The sequence below is a fragment of the Trichomycterus rosablanca genome, chromosome 12 (assembly GCF_030014385.1).
Source record: "Trichomycterus rosablanca isolate fTriRos1 chromosome 12, fTriRos1.hap1, whole genome shotgun sequence".
NCBI classification, from domain to species: Eukaryota; Metazoa; Chordata; class Actinopteri; order Siluriformes; family Trichomycteridae; genus Trichomycterus; species Trichomycterus rosablanca.
The window spans coordinates 36,259,988-36,274,194 of record NC_085999.1 but is presented as its reverse complement, the minus strand read 5'-3'; the positions used below and the strand labels follow the sequence as shown (position 1 = coordinate 36,274,194).

The following is a 14,207-nucleotide window of genomic DNA, read 5'->3' as shown; positions in this document are numbered from 1 at the left end:
ATGCAAAATGTCAGAACAGTATAAACAGTTATGACTTGCAGGTATAAGCTGTTCATGTGGGTATGTTTGACCCAGAGTAAAAGGACTGGGAGCAGAAAGTGTTAAAAGTTTAGTGTAAATAATAATACTAAATCAAAACACAAGTGAGCATAACGTTTTTTTTTTAACTCAAAAGGGGAACAAAGGGTTTTTTTTCTCATGGACTCGCCTTCACCTGCTTGTTTAGAAATAATTGTGTGTTTTTTTTATATCTTGTTAATATACCTAGATTTACAAACTCAATTTTTCAACTTTATTTTATATATATATATATATATATATATATATATATATATATATATATATATATACAGTGTATCACAAAAGTGAGTACACCCCTCACATTTCTGCAGATATTTAAGTATATCTTTTCATGGGACAACACTGACAAAATGACACTTTGACACAATGAAAAGTAGTCTGTGTGCAGCTTATATAACAGTGTAAATTTATTCTTCCCTCAAAATAACTCAATATACAGCCATTAATGTCTAAACCACTGGCAACAAAAGTGAGTACACCCCTAAGAGACTACACCCCTAAATGTCCAAATTGAGCACTGCTTGTCATTTTCCCTCCAAAATGTCATGTGATTTGTTAGTGTTACTAGGTCTCAGGTGTGCATAGGGAGCAGGTGTGTTCAATTTAGTAGTACAGCTCTCACACTCTCTCATACTGGTCACTGAAAGTTCCAACATGGCACCTCATGGCAAAGAACTCTCTGAGGATCTTAAAAGACGAATTGTTGCGCTACATGAAGATGGCCAAGGCTACAAGAAGATTGCCAACACCCTGAAACTGAGCTGCAGCACAGTGGCCAAGATCATCCAGCGTTTTAAAAGAGCAGGGTCCACTCAGAACAGACCTGGCGTTGGTCGTCCAAAGAAGCTGAGTGCACGTGCTCAGCGTCACATCCAACTGCTGTCTTTGAAAGATAGGCGCAGGAGTGCTGTCAGCATTGCCGCAGAGATTGAAAAGGTGGGGGGTCAGCCTGTCAGTGCTCAGACCATACGCCGCACACTACATCAAATTGGTTTGCATGGCTGTCACCCCAGAAGGAAGCCTCTTCTGAAGTCTCTACACAAGAAAGCCCGCAAACAGTTTGCTGAAGACATGTCAACAAAGGACATGGATTACTGGAACCATGTCCTATGGTCTGATGAGACCAAGATTAATTTGTTTGGTTCAGATGGTCTCAAGCATGTGTGGCGGCAATCAGGTGAGGAGTACAAAGATAAGTGTGTCATGCCTACAGTCAAGCATGGTGGTGGGAATGCCATGGTCTGGGGCTGCATGAGTGCAGCAGGTGTTGGGGAGTTACATTTCATTGAGGGACACATGAACTCCAATATGTACTGTGAAATACTGAAGCAGAGCATGATCCCCTCCCTCCGGAAACTGGGTCGCAGGGCAGTGTTCCAGCATGATAATGACCCCAAACACACCTCTGAGACGACCACTGCTTTATGGAAGAGGCTGAGGGTAAAGGTGATGGACTGGCCAAGCATGTCTCCAGACCTAAACCCAATAGAACATCTTTGGGGCATCCTCAAGCGGAAGGTGGAGGAGCGCAAAGTCTCGAATATCCGCCAGCTCCGTGATGTCGTCATGGAGGAGTGGAAAAGCATTCCAGTGGCAACCTGTGAAGCTCTGGTAAACTCCATGCCCAGGAGAGTTAAGGCAGTTCTGGGAAATAATGGTGGCCACACAAAATATTGACACTTCAGGAACTTTCACTAAGGGGTGTACTCACTTTTGTTGCCGGTGGTTTAGACATTAATGGCTGTATATTGAGTTATTTTAAGGGAAGAATAAATTTACACTGTTATATAAGCTGCACACAGACTACTTTTCATTGTGTCAAAGTGTCATTTTGTCAGTGTTGTCCCATGAAAAGATATACTTAAATATCTGCAGAAATGTGAGGGGTGTACTCACTTTTGTGATACACTGTATATATGTGTGTGAAATAAACATTTATTCAATCAAATACATAAAAAATTAACAAATAAAATATACGTATTTTATTTATAACTTATAGAAATAATTTAGAATTTATTTATAACTTTTAAAATAATTAAAAGTAATATGGTTTTATATTAGGGCGGCACGGTGGCTTAGTGGGTAGCACTGTCGCCTCACAGCTAGAAGGACCTGTGTTAGATCCCCAGGCGGAGCGGTCCGGGTCCTTTCTGTGTGGAGTTTGCATGTTCTCCCCGTGTCTGCGTGGGTTTCCTCTGGGAGCTCCGGTTTCCTCCCACAGTCCAAAAACATGCAGTCAGGTTAATTGGAGACAATTAATTGTCCTATAAGTGAATGGGTGTGAGTGTGTGTGTGTGTGTGTGTGTGTGTGTGTGTGTGTGTGTGTGTGTGTGTCTGCCCTGTGATGGACTGGCGTCCCGTCCAGGGTGTTACTGTGTGCCTTTCGCCCATTGAAAAGCTGGGATAGGCTCCAGCAACCCCCCGCGACCCTAATTGGATAAGCGGATAAGAAAATGAATGAATAAATGGTTTCATATTTTCAATATGTAAAATAATAATGAAAAATGTAGGAATATAATAATAATACCCAATTTTTATTATTCTGTAATCTCATAAAAATTCCAAAAAAAAGTGAATATTTATTTGTTTATATATTTTTAAACAAAAACACCATAATCTCAACAGGTTTTATTTATATTATTCTAAAACAACAAAATGCTACAACTGATGAGTCATGTGGAGAGTCGGCTCACCTTACTTAAAGGAATCGGTTTAGAGAGTCGACTCTTTCACGATAAAGCTTCTCTGCCTTGGTAGCCAGAGTGGAGCTCTGCTTCAGAGTGGAAGTTACTCTCTCATCACCTGTATCATCATCTGGTGAGTCTTTATTATTTACTGACGTTTAAACACAATTAAAAACATTGATTAGATAATAATTGCAGGTAATGTTATTGTACTATGTTTGGATAGCTTTACTTGTGAAATACCTTTATATTTATAAACTAAAACGTTCAAGAATTGAGGTTACATTATAACACTCAGAAGTCATACGTTTTAATTTTCGATGCATAAATAACTTAGACACGGGTTGTATCTGTATTGTAGAAGTAGTCCACTACTTAGGGTGTATACATCATTCACTACATCCCTTAGATAGGGAACATATTTAGGACTTTAAAAGCTATTTGGGACACATCCATACCAAACAGTATATTTAAGTGGTTCAAAACCGGACCGTTAGTATCCATGGCGACCCCAAACCGTTATTAACGGTCAGCAGGTAAAACTAATATTATTCTATTAAGTTATTAATTAATGTATTTATTTACGTTTTATTTACTAAATATACAATGCAGTAGGTTTATATAACACAAAACTAAAAAAACAAAAAAACATAAAAAGTGCAAACCCAATTTCAAAATAGTTGTGACAGTAGGTAAAATGCAAATAAAAACAGACAGCAGTGATTTGTAAGTCTTTCTTTTACAGTAATTAATTGAAAACAGCACAAATTAGAGATATTTAATGTTTTGCCATATCAACTTTAGTGATTGTCATTGTTTTATTCACACACAATTATAAGGAATTCAGCCATTTTACCATCTACAGTCTGTAACATTATTAAAGGATTTCGGAGATTTAAGATTTAAGGATTTGTAACAAAGAATGGTGCGACCATGGTGAAAACACCAAGATAAGAAAGATCATTTCACCAAGAGGGCAATGTGTATAAGATTATTTTCAAGCCCTTGAACTACTTCAGCAGGTGCCACGTTACACTTTGTTGGACTTCACGACCATACTCCACAAACCACTCTTGACCAAGAAGCCCAGGAGAGGTCGACTGGAACATGGCAGATACAGTACAGGCCAAAAGTTTGGACACACCTTCTCATTCCTGTGGTTTTTCTTAATTTTTTTAAATTTTCTACATTGTAGATTAATACTAAAGACATCCAAACTATGAAGGAACACATATGGAATTATGTAGTAAACAAAAAAGGTGTTAAACAAACCAGAATATGTTTTATATTTTAGATTCTTCAAAGTAGCTATCTTTTGCTTTAATGACAGATTTGCACACTCTTTGAAATTTTCTCAACCAGCTTTATTAGGTTTCCACCTGGAACGGTTTTCAATGAATGTTTGTGCCTTGTCTAGAGTGAATTTTTGGAATTTGTTGCTTTTTTAATGTGTTTGAGACCATCAGTTGGGTTGTGCAGAGGTAGAGTTGGTAAAATATAAAACATATTCTGGTTTGTTTAACACTTTTTGGTTCACTACATAATTCTTCATAGTTTGGATGTCTTCAGTATTAATCTACAATGTAGAAAATACAAATAATCAAGAAAAACCATTGAAGAGAAGGTGTGTCCAAACTTTTGGCTGGTGTGTCCAAACTTTTGGCCTGTACTGTATATCCAGAGATTTGGGACACAGTTCTATGTAACGACAAATCAAAACTGGAACTGTTTGGCCGCATAGATCAGCAGTTTGTGTGAAGCAAAAATGGCAAGGCTAATGACCAGAAGAATACTAATCCTAACAGTCAAGCAAGGAGATGGGTCAGTGACGATGTGCGGATGTGTTCTGCTGCAGGAACTGGTATCATGGATTCACAGAAATACCAAAGCATTTTAAAGTGGAATATTCTGCCTTCTGTGGTGAAATTGGACCTGGGTGATCACTGGACTTTCCAGCAGGACGATGATCCCAATCAAACTTCCGAGTCAACCAAAGCGTCCTGATATATTCTGGAGTGGTCTTCTCAGTCTCCAGGTTTAAATCCCACAGAAAACCTTTGGTGGGATATAAAGAAAGCGGTTGCAGCATGAAGGCCTTCATACCTGACCGAGCTGGAAGCTTTTGCGTGAGAAAAATGGACAGATTCCACAAGATAAGATAGGTGTGAGAAGTTTGGCAGCACTTACTGAAATCGCTTATTGGAGGTCGTCAAGGTCGACAAAGGATGTTCCACCAGGTACTAAAGATGGGGGTTGAATAAAAGTGTGCATGGACATTTGTTTAGGGAACTAGATGTTTTTAGACTTGTGTCCAGATGAACTGATTCAACTTTGTGGATTTGTGTACCTGGATTACTGAGCATTCAGTTCCAAACGTGTGTACCAGCAGTACATGAATGCAATTCGACAACAGTGTAAGTTCTGTTTGGATGCCCATGTAAAAGCTTAGGATGATACACTTTAGTCTGATCATTTATGTACTGACTTAATTGCTGACATTAATAAATATACAGCTTGTATAAATTAGTGTATCAGGTGTCACATCACATTTTCTTTCTTGCTTTGCTGTTTCAATTTCCTGCTGTATTTTCTGTGTCTTCCTTTTTCCAATGAAACATCTCATCCAGAGAATCATCATGTTTAAATCTGATCTTCCTCCAACGTATGAAGAGTCCAAACATCAGCAGCATCAGTATGGTGCTTATCCACAAGGGGCGACTTATCCATTCGCACCATACACATTGGCTCCTCATACCACAGCATGGCATGGATCAGGATACCCAGCTCCAGGAATGCCCTCCATCATACCAACCTACCTGTCCTCAGGAGATCCTACTTCCAACCCAGGTACAGGAGACAAATCTAAAGAGGAACTGTATTTTCTATAAGTCTGTTTGCGTCCTGGTTATAATAATGAACAAATAAAGGATCTATAGGAAATATTTGCATTAATCTAAATTTGTTAGTTTCCTTGGAGTGTCTAATGTCTTCATAAAGAAGTGTTCCTATAAAGAAGTGTTCCTATAAAGAAGTGTTCCTATAAAGAAGTGTTCCTATAAAGAAGTGTTCCTATAAAGAAGTGTTCCAATAAAGAAATGTTCCTATAAAGAAGTGTTCCTATAAAGAAGTGTTCCTATAAAGAAGTGTTCCTATAAAGAAGTGTTCCAATAAAGAAATGTTCCTATAAAGAAGTGTTCCTATAAAGAAGTGTTCCTATAAAGAAGTGTTCCAATAAAGAAGTGTTCCTATAAAGAAGTGTTCCTATAAAGAAGTGTTCCTATAAAGAAGTGTTCCAATGAAGAAGTGTTCCTATAAAGAAATGTTCCTATAAAGAAGTGTTCCTATAAAGAAGTGTTCCTATAGAGAAATGTTCCTATAAAGAAGTGTTCCTATAAAGAAGTGTTCCTATAAAGAAATGTTCCTATAAAGAAGTGTTCCTATAAAGAAGTGTTCCTATAAAGAAGTGTTCCTATAAAGAAGTGTTCCAATGAAGAAGTGTTCCTATAAAGAAATGTTCCTATAAAGAAGTGTTCCTATAAAGAAGTGTTCCTATAGAGAAATGTTCCTATAAAGAAGTGTTCCTATAAAGAAGTGTTCCTATAAAGAAGTGTTCCTATAAAGAAGTGTTCCTATAGAGAAATGTTCCTATAAAGAAGTGTTCCTATAAAGAAGTGTTCCAATAAAGAAGTGTTCCTATAAAGAAATGTTCCTATAAAGAAGTGTTCCTATAAAGAAGTGTTCCTATAAAGAAGTGTTCCTATAAAGAAGTGTTCCTATAAAGAAGTGTTCCTATAGAGAAATGTTCCTATAAAGAAGTGTTCCTATAAAGAAGTGTTCCTATAGAGAAATGTTCCTATAAAGAAGTGTTCCTATAAAGAAGTGTTCCTATAGAGAAATGTTCCTATAAAGAAGTGTTCCTATAAAGAAGTGTTCCTATAAAGAAGTGTTCCTATAAAGAAGTGTTCCTATAAAGAAATGTTCCTATAAAGAAGTGTTCCTATAAAGAAATGTTCCTATAAAGAAGTGTTCCTATAAAGAAATGTTCCTATAAAGAAATGTTCCTATAAAGAAGTGTTCCAATAAAGAAGTGTTCCTATAAAGAAGTGTTCCTATAAAGAAGTGTTCCTATAAAGAAGTGTTCCTATAAAGAAGTGTTTGCACAAGTGCATGTTATCGTTTGCCCATGGAATAGATGGAATGCATTGTAGGATGATCCACCTCACAACATATAGATGTTAAAAAAACATGCTGTGATGTCCTGGTACCAGATACTTCAGGACTTCCTCAGATGTCTTGTGGAGTCCGTGTGTGGCGGGTGATCCTAATATTTCGGCTCATCTGTGCTGTATGTATTTTTGTTTGGATTGCAGGAGGAACTGAAGGTTTTGCTACACATGAATTATATGAAAGCAAAAGTGTTCGACATGCATTCATTAGAAAGGTGAGATCAACTTTTTTTACCTCTTTTAAACAAATTTTAAAGCTTTCTAATCAGAAAGGAAATTATTTAAAATCATTTAAAATGAATTATTGTTATTATTATTATTAGTAGTAGTATTACTATTAAGTGGAATTAAGTTGATTTTAAGTTCTTGTTACCTTGTTGATAGTGTTCCTCCTGGCCTTCTTGTCTACTGTTTGTCTTCAGGCTTTCTTATGGCTCGTTTATTGTTATTGGTTTATCTTGTTGCTAGTCATCCTCTTCCTCTTTTACCTTTAACTCTTCCAAGCATAATTGTCTCTTTCACTTAAAGGGTTCATAATGCATAATGTCCCCAATAAGAGAACTATAGTCTGGTGATCTGGGATTCCTGGGAGAGGTTTGATCTGGTTGAGGATCCATTTGTCTTCTTTGCTATCCACGGTCTCTCAAAATTCTTATTTCATAAAGAACCACAGAAAAGACCATAGTCTGGACAATTCAGATCTTTAAAAATCTTCTCCAGTTCCTTCATTCTTGTTCTTCTGAGGTTCAGTCTGTGACTGCTGGATTCTTTGCTGATAAAAAGTGTAGCGTCAGACCTATCGATGATTATTGATGTGTCGTTACTTTGAGTACTTGAACCCAGTGCAACAATGAAGCCTGTGTTTCTGTCACAACATTTTTATACCACTAGATTAATAAACAAAAAATCTGTGTGTTTATTTTTGACCCAGTATAAGCTCCACAAGACACTTGTCTTCATCTTACTCTGTCCATCAACCACCTGCATGTCCCCCCTCACAGCATCCTTGGCCCAGCAGTAGCATAGTTGCCACTGGTACCTGGCTGGTCAACAGTACTAGCTTCACACTACACTTGTGAACAACTCAAGTGTTCTGATCATTCAAGAAAAGAACAGTTACAGGAATCGTTACAATCCCAAACCATCCATGATACTCACCCATTTCGAATGTGTGCAAAACCTCAGGAATCTACAGATAAACAAATACTTGCTGCGACATTTCTAAGGTTTGATTGTACTGTCTATAAAATGCAATATCTTAATTTCATGAGATATTTTTCTGTATTGCAGGTTTACCTGATTCTAGCAGCCCAGCTGTTGGTCACCGCCTCCATCGTCGCTGTGTTCACATTTGTGTGAGTATCAGTTGCTTTTTTTTTCAAACCTTTTAGTTTGATTGAAATTCTGTATTGATTTCAAACTTGTCATTAATGCTACACATGAGAAACGCTCCGATTGTTTTTGTGCAGTGAGCCTGTGCGACTCTTTGTGATCCAGTATCCAGGCATTTACTGGGCTTCATTGTAAGTCTGGTTTACATCACTAACTAAACCATACAAGCTATCAAAGAACTAGTTAATAAAGCTAATGTTTTTTTTTCTACAGTGCTGTGTATTTTATCACATACATGGTGTTGGTCTGCTGTGAAAAAGCACGGTAAATTCATCAGGTTTTTTTTTTCCCACAAATCAGCCACTAAATCATTATTGTTATTAATATTGTCAGTATTATTGTAATTATTGTTGTACAGGAGGCGCTTTCCTTTAAACCTTGGGCTCCTCTTCATTTTCGTAAGTGTTCCTATAATACAGTATTGTAACTGTTGTTAGATGTTTGGTAAAGATACACTATATGGTCAAAAGTATTTGGACATCTGCCCTAGAGCATGTCAAAAACAAATAGTATTATAGTGACCTCTACATGTTCAGCAAGAACAACAGTCAGTCTTTGAAGTGTGCCTGTGGGATTCTGTGCCCATCCAATTAAAACCATTTGTATGGCTGGGCACTCATGTTGGTCAAGTAAGCCTCAATTGACGTTCCAGTTCATTCCAAAACTGTTCAGTGGGGCGGGGTCAGGCCACGAGTTTTTTTTTCATGTCTTCATAGGGGTACAGTCATGCTGGAACAGGTACAAGCCTCCCTAAACTGTTGCTGCAAAGTTGGAAGCATAGAATTTCCTTTATATAGTTAATTTATTACACCGGATAGCAATTGTTTTGTCCCAATACTTTTGTCCAAATAGTGTATTTTAGATTTTCTCTGGTTTTCCTGAGTGTTGGAGTTAGAATGTGCCAGGCTAATGCATTTCTTTCTTCCCACAGACAATTGCCTTGTCCTACATGGCAGGAACAATAGCAAGGTTAGACACACACTCACACACAAGCAAGACTTTACTGTTTGTAAACATCCAGCAAGCACTGGCATAAGAATATACACTGAGAAAAAGTAATCGCCCCCTTTCTGATTGCCTCTGTTAGTGCATTTATGTCACACTGCATGATTTCAGCGGACATGTTCTTTCAAATAAAACTCTACACAATTTCTAAAACAATATTTTACTTGACTTACCAACTACCAGCCAGTTCATCACGTTTAAGAAGTAAGCCATCTCACCTTGCTGGAAGGTTTATTGTGTAAAACATACAGTGGTGTTCAAAAAAATAGCAGTGATTTTAAAAAAGTGAATAAAGCACAAAATCATTATAATAACTTTTATTTCCATAAATGCAAATGCACTGAAAATACTACACTTTCAATTCTAAATTAAAACATTAACTAAATGTAGCCAGTTTGTGTTTATCCTTTACAGAAAGTTAAGAAAAATGAATATTAGGCTGTTCAAAATAATAGCAGTGCCAGCATTTTTCTTTAAAAACTCAAAAAAATTATCTATAACATGAAAAAATGTTTGAGGTTTCACTTTACTTTAAATTACTAAACTAATATTCAGTGGCATAACAATTGTTTCCGAGATCTGTGTTGCATGGAGTCGACCAACTTCTGGCACCTCTGAACAGGTATTCCAGTCCAGGATGATTAGACGACATTCCACAGTTCTTCTGCAATTTTGGGTTTTGCCTCAAAAAAACGTGTTTCAGACGTCAGCCCACAAGTTCTCTCTGGGATTGAAGTCAGGGGATTGGGCTGGTCACTCTATTACCTCAATCTTGTTTGTCTGTAACCAAGATGTTTTGGGTCATTGTCATGTTGAAACACCCATTTTAAGGACATTTCTTCTTCGACATAGGGCAACATGATCTGCTCAAGTATTCTGATATATTTAAACTGATCCATGATCCCTCGTATGTGATAAATAGGTGTAACACCATGGTATGAAAAACATCCCCATATCATCATTTTGTACCACCGTGCTTTACTGTCTTCACAGTGTACTGTGGCTTGAATTCAGTGCTCGAGGGTCGTCTGACATACTGTCTACGGCCACTAGACCCAAATAGAACAATTTTGCTTTCATCAGTCCACAAATGTTGAGCCATTTCTCTTTGGACCAGTTAATGTGTTCCTTGGCAAATGTTAACCCATTCAGGACGTCTTTTTCTTAACAACGGGACTTTGCAGGAGTTCTTGCTGGTAAATTGGCTTCACTTAATCATCTTCTGTACTTACTGGTAACTTCAGATGTTCCTTGATCTTTCTGGTGGGGATCATTGGCTGAGTATTTGCCATTTTGGCTAATCTTTGATCCAATTGAACAGTAGTTCCACGCTTTCTTCCGTATCTTTCAGGTTTTGGTTGTCACTTCAAGGCATTTAAGATTATTTTAGCTGAGCAGGCTATAATTTGCTGCACTTCTCTGCATGTTTTTTCTCTCTACAATCAACTTTTTAATCAAAGTACGCTGTTCATCAGAACAATGTCTGGAACAACCCATTTTACCCAATATTTCAAAAGGAAATGAGCTATGACCATGTCCTAATTGTTGGGTTTGTTTTGTTTTCAATACTCTACTACACTTTCAAGTCAATTTTTTGCTATGTAGAAATAGCATTTCTACTAAAAACAGTGATTTATCAGGTTAATGGTGTTGGACTGCTATTTTTTTTGAACACTACTGTACATATTCACGTATCAAAAGTATGTGGACACCTGTCTGAATGATTATGTTCAGGTGTTTCAGCCACACCCATTGCTGACAAGTGTATATAATCATTATATAAAATGAATTATAACTTTGTGACTTCCAACTTTGTGGCAACAGTCTGGGGAAGGCCCTTTGCTGTTCCAGCATGACTGTTCCCCTGTTCACAAAGTAATATTTGTAATGACATGATTTGATGAGTTTGTTGCAAAGGGGAGTTTATTGTGTGGTCGATACAGAGTCCTGACTATAACCCCATCAAACACCTTTAGGATGATTCAAATCACAGACTGTTCTTGCCAGTGTCCACATATTTTCCACCACAAACTACACAGTGGAAATATAAAAAACGTTTGGTTGATAAATAACCAAACGTCTGTGTTGGTGGTTTCAGTTACTACTCGACTAAAGCGGTGTTCCTGGCTCTGCTCATAACGGCCATCGTGTGTGTGGTGGTAACAATCTTCTGTTTCCAGACGAAGGTAAAGATCGTCCAGCGCTGCGGCCTCTCAAACGCCTCTTTGTTTCGTCTGATCAAATGAAACCGTTGTCTCGCCTTACAATGACTGCCTGTCTGTGTTAAAACATTCATGCTGCACCACTAAGAACAGCCCAGACTGTTCCAGACCCTGAGCCACACATTAACTCTGCATTATTCTCATCTCAGCAGTGTCACACCAACACACCTTTTGATCAGGGAGTGTATCGAATATTGGTGTAATGTCCTGGTTTTTCTGTCTGACTGGCATCTCTAGGGTACCGGGATGGAGCTTAGCTGCTGTTTTTGTTACTGTTTTATCATAAAACAGATTTCATACGTTTCTGCTTGTGTTTCTAATATCTGTTTATATACAAACACAAACTATACATTTTCTAATATGTCTTCAGTCTTTATTTATTACTACGATTACAGCTACGTTCACTAGCGATGAACCTGCCGTTAGGTGTACTGTGTAGCAGTATTTCCCAGCCTGTGTGAACAGCTAGTGATGTGTACAGTACAGCTACAACTTCAAACTGAACTGCACCAAGTCAAGTGTTTGCTTTGTGATGAAACCATTCTGTGTGTGTGTGTGTGTGTGTGTGTGTGTGTGTGTGTGTGTGTGTGTGTGTGTGTTTAGGTGGACTTCACCTCCTGCACCGGTTTGTTCTGTGTTTTGGCGATTGTGGTTTTGATAACAGGCATCATAACAGCCATCGTTCTCTCCTTTCAGTATGTAAGTTCCGAAGCTCACACCCGTCAGAAGCCGCATTCATCTCATCCGCAGCATGATGGCTGTGTGATGCATATTTTACATTTGTAGTTCAGGCACTGGACGGGTCAAGGGTCCGTCAGTGGTAGTCGGGCAGTGTTGAGACTCGAACCCTCAGCTTTTACTGATCGTTAGCTCAGTGCCCTCACCAACGTGCCACCACAGCCCTGTGTATATGATCTGTCAACGTATTGCGCTGTGGTTTCTCCGTCAGGTTCCGTGGCTGCACATGCTGTATGCTGCTATAGGAGCGATTGCTTACACACTGGTGAGTTCATCCTACTCTTATTTACTTGGGTCAGGGATATTTACAAAAAATATAAAGTCATTCCCATTTATTTTAGCTGGCTGGCTGTGGTGCTCATATCAATAACTGATATCAAAGGGCCACGTGTGCACACAAGTACTACATGACCATAAAATGATCTGCAGTTTGATTCACATTAGATCTTCGGACGGTCCATACCAGATGCCGTAGCCTTTATGTCCTATGGCCCACCCCCGTTCTGACCACTGTTGGTGGGTACTCACAATGGCTGCCTGTGACACCCCAAGTTTGGGAGATACTTCAACCCAGTCATCTGGCCATAAAGATCTGGTTCCTATCAAAGTCTCTCAGGTCTTTATACTGATCAGATCAGAACTACGAGGAACTACCATCATCTAGTAGATTCTTCACCCTCACATGCACCAGTGCTACTAAACATGCGCTACCATCAGAATACTAATGTTGTTTTCCGATCGGTGTTGGTTAAACTTAATAGGTGAAGTAAAAAGCTGTTCTACCAGTCACACACAAAATAATCAGGTTTGTTGACAGACTCGAGTAAACTTTATCATTAACATTCTACGCATGTAGACACACTCCGTGTTTTTGTGTGTGTAGTTCCTGGCGTACGACACTCAGCTGCTGCTGGGAGACCGAGCCCAGAGTCTGAGTCCAGAGGAGTACGTGTACGGAGCCCTCTCCCTTTACACCGACATTATCCAGATCTTCATCTTCCTCCTGCAGCTCACAGGCTCCTCTTCCTCTGACTGAACACATAAAGAAGCAGTAATAATCTTTCTCTTCTTTTACTGAGAAGCTCCATCTATTAAACTAATAACCATGAGTTATTATCAGTTATAACCAGTATTACTGAAGAGCACACTGTGGATTGGTGTGTTTGGGTCTGGACTGCTCGTTCATTTCCACTTGCTTTAGTGTACTTGGCTGAATACTAAAAAACACTGCTGTAAAAAACTAAGAGTAGCATATCCAGAATACATTTTGAGCATACTTATCCAACGCTGTGGTGTGTTTCCCACTGCTCAGTACCCTACAGTACCATCAAATCCAGACCTAGTTTCTGAATGTACACAGGTACTCATGAGAAGTCACTGAAGGTGGGGTTGTGACACCATTCTCTACCAGAGGCTGAAAGCAAATACGCCCTGATGATGATTTTTATTTTTTCTGTATTTACAGCACTGCTTTGCTGACCTCTACAACACCATGTATTTTATTCTCTGTAAACTTTCGAATGTTAGAATTGAGGTCATACTGCACCTCGTCAGCTGACCAAAAGCAGCTCTCAAGGTTTTCCATTTCTCTAACGATAAACGTATTAAAGCTCTGATGCACCAGTCAGGTCAAGCAAATCAATCAAGGTCGGTAACAACACTGAATATTGATTGAGTCCTGGACTGGACACAGACACTTTATTTATGTATACATCTGCTGCAGGTCATGTAGCTCCTCAGAAAGCAGGTTAATGTGTTCATGCATGTAACTGCATGTAATTACATAACTTGAGACATATTTATCAATAAAACCAGGACAAGGACAAATACTTTTTTACGCCGACATAAACAACTGCACA

The 14,207-nt window shown here is 38.5% G+C and overlaps 1 protein-coding gene across 2 annotated transcripts; it reads left to right on the top strand.

Moving 5' to 3' along the window:
- Window positions 1–2,849: 2,849 nt before the first annotated feature.
- LOC134324553 (protein lifeguard 3) lies at window positions 2,850–13,480 on the top strand. 2 transcript variants are annotated; one of them, XM_063006434.1, is made up of 12 exons: window positions 2,850–2,898; window positions 5,393–5,612; window positions 7,136–7,206; window positions 8,282–8,346; window positions 8,461–8,514; window positions 8,597–8,647; window positions 8,742–8,781; window positions 9,315–9,352; window positions 11,487–11,574; window positions 12,214–12,309; window positions 12,560–12,613; window positions 13,232–13,480. In XM_063006434.1, exons 2-12 carry the CDS (start codon window positions 5,402–5,404, stop codon window positions 13,382–13,384), a joined length of 921 nt encoding a protein of 306 aa, XP_062862504.1. In that variant the 5' UTR covers window positions 2,850–2,898; window positions 5,393–5,401; the 3' UTR covers window positions 13,385–13,480. The 2 variants fall into 2 exon arrangements, with proteins under 2 accessions (XP_062862504.1, XP_062862503.1); XM_063006433.1 differs by lacking the exon at window positions 2,850–2,898 and adding an exon at window positions 3,251–3,301.
- Window positions 13,481–14,207: the final 727 nt, after the last annotated feature.

What these genes read in the sequence shown, in the direction of transcription:
- LOC134324553 (XM_063006434.1), top strand. Translation starts at nt 5,402, where the DNA reads ATGTTTAAATCTGATCTTCCTCCAACGTATGAAGAGTCCAAACATCAG. An exon ending in AGATCCTACTTCCAACCCAG is followed by an intron (nt 5,613 to 7,135) that starts GTACAGGAGACA and finishes TTTGGATTGCAG; the next exon opens with GAGGAACTGAAGGTTTTGCT. An exon ending in TTGGGCTCCTCTTCATTTTC is followed by an intron (nt 8,782 to 9,314) that starts GTAAGTGTTCCT and finishes TTCTTCCCACAG; the next exon opens with ACAATTGCCTTGTCCTACAT.